Raw genomic sequence first — 4459 nt, 5'->3', positions numbered from 1 at the left:
GATGCTATTTGGGTGCCAACTCACTACCTACAAATACGGTTGAATATTTTTCACTCAAAATGACAGAAAATTTTCCCAATCTAGGGTAGCGCATACAACAGCTATGGTTTTTTTGGTGCTCTAAAATAACCTCTTAGTAGAATTTTTTTTGTTACCTGAAGAGTTTTTGCTTTCTCAGGTCTTCACACGGTGACATTCTTGAACAAATCTCATTGTCTTTCCGTGTGACTGCTTTCGCTTACATCACATCGTATACATACCAGACATATGTGCATATGTGTGTGTATGCATTCAAATTAGTCGGTTTGAGGCAACGTTTTTAGCAAGCCAATTGTGTAGCTGTGAACTTGTTTGCGCAGCAGCAGAAATCATCGCGCCAAGTGGGCAATAAACACCGCAAGTAACAACAGAACGCGCAGCGCATGGTCATCGTCCACACAATGGCCAGAACCCCAGACAGCACTCCAGGTGAGCTGTGTGCCACAAAAAAAAAAAAAAAAAAAAAAGAAGAAAAAACGCGCAATACGCTCATATGTTTACCCACAAATCGCAGTTAATCTCTGTTGTTTTAAGGCTACATTGAGGTCAAGAAAATGCGGCATATGTTTCTAGCACGCAGTTATTATTATTATTAATATTGCTATTGCGACTGTAGGAAGAAGGAAAAGAAAATGCACGGGGCTGCTACTGGCTCTGTAGCTGAGCCATCTCCGCTGCCTCGTGCGGACAGAAGAGAAAATAGAGAAGAAAGAAAAAAAGAAGAGGGAGAAAAAGACGCGCGCTGCAACAGCCGTCGTCCACCACTGAAGTGGTGACGGGTGCAATGACTGCCTACAACAGATAAACATTCGGTGGCAGGCTAGCCCCCACTGCAAGCGACGGTGACCTACCTGTCCCAGCCCCATCAGGGGAGTTCTTGAAAAGGCACGCAGTAGCGTGGCATCTACAGGAAGACTGCCAAGGCATATAGATTCACGTGTGGCGTACCCGTTGTTTAATTATTACATTATTCTTGCTGCTCGCTTTGGTATAGAGTTGTCAGAATTCTCGAAATACATTTTCTCTTTGTTTTATTCCATGGGATGTTTCTACTGTACTATTTTCATCTGATCACTGTGTTTACCGCCTCCTCATTGATCGTAGGTATAGAGCGTCTATGGGTTCAACTTATAGGGAGCACGAAACGTAGCACGTATAAAAAGCATTTACTCCTCTCGAGAAATATATGACAAAATACAGCACTCCTATTTATTGTGATGAGCGCGTAACACGCACGCACGCACGCACGCACGCACGCACGCACGCACGCACGCACGCACGCACGCACGCACGCACGCACGCACGCACGCACACACACACACACACACACACACACACACACACACACACACACACACACACACACACACACACACACACACACACACACACACACACACACACACACACACACACACACACACACACACACACACACACACACACACACACACACACACACACACACACACACACACACACACACACACACACACACACACACACACACACACACACACACACACACACACACACACACACACACACACACACACACACACACACACACACACACACACACACACACACACACACACACACACACACACACACACACACACACACACACACACACACACACACGCACGCACGCACACGCGTGCGCGCACGCACACACTGTCTCTCTCTTCGACATCTTCGTATTTCATTTCCACGAGGGAGCAACCTCGATTGCAACCTACCGATGCCACTGACATTAGCATGTAGCATTAGCGCGGAAAGCATGTAGTCCTCCTGAGGAGAAGAATCGTCCGGACATGCTCGACGTTCGTAAGCGGCATTGCTATAGGTGACAATATGGCAACGAAGGCTGCGTTGAGCTATTTGACAGTGCCACGAGGACAGCATCTTTATCTGCGGCTGCATTGTTCCTCGCCCAAGAGCCTTATGCGAGTAGTGACAGTTTGTTAGAGGTAGCTTCCGTTTTCGATCGACGCACTGAACACTGTCGCTATAGTGCGAAACGGCCAATGGTTGCTCTCGGCGGGCTCTTAACGCGATAGCATTAGGCCTCATGATGCAAGAAATGCGGCGTCGATGACATTATTTGTCAGAATTCGCAGGTTGTCGAAATGATGCGGGATGTCATGAGGCCACGTGACACTGCCGAGTTGGCAGGTGCGCTGCTCGCGGGCCGTAATTTTTGGACATGACAGAACGTAGTGGCGGGCTCGGTGGTAGTTGGAAGCTGCTCTTGATTGTGTGCATAGGTATCTAGGTAGCTGCGCGTATTTGGTTGGAATGAAGACAGAATATGCGCTGCATCTGTGTGTCATTGAAGACAGTATATAGGCTGGTGTACGGGCTCAGCGTCTACGGCAAACAGCAATGACGCAGGAGAAGTAGGCCGAGCGGACTCCAATGTTATCGCATTCTGGGCACGCATTGTAACTACGAGTACCTTGTATTTTTATCTAGCCTGCTGTTAAAGCGCTCATGTCGGGCTGCCATGTCGAGCACCATGCATCACTTGCCCAAATAAGCTGCGTCCGAACTCTTGCACTTTGGCTGTTGTGTGGAAACCTGATTTGACTTTGGTTCGCACTGGTTTACTTGGTTCAACTAGGCTGAGAAATGTACTAATTAAAACCTTAGCGTGCGCGTTTTTTTCGTTTGAGTATAACGGGTGAACTGCAGTCCCAAGAACCCTTTTGCAGCTTTTGCAGTGAACGCTACGCAGGAAAGGGAAGTAGACAGGTATCGGTTCCCGTGGCATAAGTACAGAGTGCGTTGTTCGGTGTTCGGTGTTCGGTTTAGTGGTGCGGCGGAGTGAAGGATGAAGTTGAAGGCACGGTGCGGGATCGTCAGTGCTGTGACCAAGACCCGTCTACTTCTCTTTCTTTAGTAGCTTTGGCTTCAGATACGCAAAGTTGTCTAGGTTAGTATTTCGACCTCCTCCTCCTCCTCCTCCTCCTCCTCCTCCTCCTCCTCCTCCTCCTCCTCCTCCTCCTCCTCCTCCTCCTCCTCCTCCTCCTCCTCCTCCTCCTCCTCCTCCTCCCTTTTACGTTTTGCTTATAGTGAACTAGAATACTTCTATAGTTTTGCTCATAATGTACAAGTTATAAACTTGTTTTTCCGGCCTTTTATTTAGCACGCTGAAATGGTTGGGTGACATGCGGTTGCAAACATACACATATTAAGTATATAATTATTGAGTAAGTGGTTCTGCATTCTGTTTATTTTTTCACGATGACGTCTCATTCAAATGCTTCTCCCGCCACTCAGAGCGGCACCTAATGGTAGACGTGGCGGTGCCTTCGCCCCCTCTGGTGTCCACCGTCGACGTCATGCTGCTGTCCCTGGTGACTCTGACGACGAGTGCAGTAGTGGTATTTTTCGTGCCCCACTACGTGCTGAAGCTATTGCCTCCTTGTCGGGAGCCCCAGTGCTTCGACTACGCTCAAGAGATGGAGCTCTCGCTCAGCGATACTGTCCACCCCTGCGACGACTTCTACGGGTGCGTCAGGCTGCAAGCCTCTTGCAAATATGTTGACATAAAGGAAGGGGCGTTCGAAAATTCCTTTTGGAGCCGAATGTAATACGACTTGTGTACCTCTGCTACTGAATGAATACGAATAGTGGAATAGTGATGACAGCGAATAAAATGTGCAACTGGATATTGCAAGCACAGTTCTTTATTCTGCAATGCACAACTCGGCTCTGACGACGATCTCGCAAGGACAGAAGTGGAAATGCGATGTGAATGAAACAGAACAGTTTTGTCGATTTACTCGGCAATGCCATCGCACACACATGTTGGCGTAACTTGAGGACGTAGCATCCGTTCAGAGCATCGCTTCGCCACTAAAGCAGCCTGAATTAAAAATCACGACAGTCGAGATTATTGCAGTTAGACAAAGCGGTCTTCAAGTTTCAAACTCTATGCTTCGATCTGCGTAAGTTGTGCGAGGAAAACACACAAATTTGTTGCACAAGCGCATAAAAGCGTTTCTGCATAGCGAGAGTGTGTTGCAGTGAAGAACGCAAAAAGTGCGCGCTGCTTTGTCTGGACAAGTGACACCACCTCGCGGCAGCTGTGTAAACCAGTGTGATGGCACTGCACGTGAGAGGCAGAGCGATAACAAACTGCTTGCTATTAGAAGTGGACATGAAAGTGCAACGGTTGAGCTCAGAATACGGGTTTTTCGTAGGGCTGTGACATGAGATATTTTTATGCATTTCTGATGGCGTGTCCGGTAATGCTCACCGCAAGTTCGCGAGCAAATCACCAAATATATTTATTTGTGCTCGTTTTACTCTCGTGTGTTCACCTCTGTGAGTAATGACACATTATTTACGGACTGCTACGGAAGAAAGCTATCTTGCAGGTTATGATGTCCCATAGCCCACCGGGGGCAAC

The 4459-nt window shown here is 47.9% G+C and overlaps 1 protein-coding gene across 1 annotated transcript; it reads left to right on the top strand.

Annotated features, from left to right (window-relative positions):
* The first annotated feature begins 216 nt into the window (after window positions 1-216).
* LOC146195743 (uncharacterized) lies at window positions 217-3711 on the top strand. Its single transcript, XM_084596270.1, has 2 exons — window positions 217-468; window positions 3325-3711. Exons 1-2 carry the CDS (start codon window positions 423-425, stop codon window positions 3636-3638), a joined length of 360 nt encoding a protein of 119 aa, XP_084452396.1. The 5' UTR covers window positions 217-422; the 3' UTR covers window positions 3639-3711.
* The last annotated feature ends 748 nt before the right edge of the window (window positions 3712-4459 follow it).

This window comes from Amblyomma maculatum, chromosome 3 (assembly GCF_055883805.1).
Source record: "Amblyomma maculatum isolate TAMU_Amacu chromosome 3, ASM5588380v1, whole genome shotgun sequence".
Lineage (NCBI taxonomy): Eukaryota > Metazoa > Arthropoda > Arachnida > Ixodida > Ixodidae > Amblyomma > Amblyomma maculatum.
Note: the sequence above shows the minus strand (reverse complement) of the source record. Positions and strands in the feature narration are given on the sequence as shown.

Excerpts from the sequence above, each read along its gene's own strand:
- LOC146195743 (XM_084596270.1), top strand. The coding sequence starts at position 423 with ATGGTCATCGTCCACACAATGGCCAGAACCCCAGACAGCACTCCAG. Across the intron at positions 469-3,324 it reads AACCCCAGACAGCACTCCAG|AGCGGCACCTAATGGTAGAC; the intron begins GTGAGCTGTGTG and ends CCCGCCACTCAG.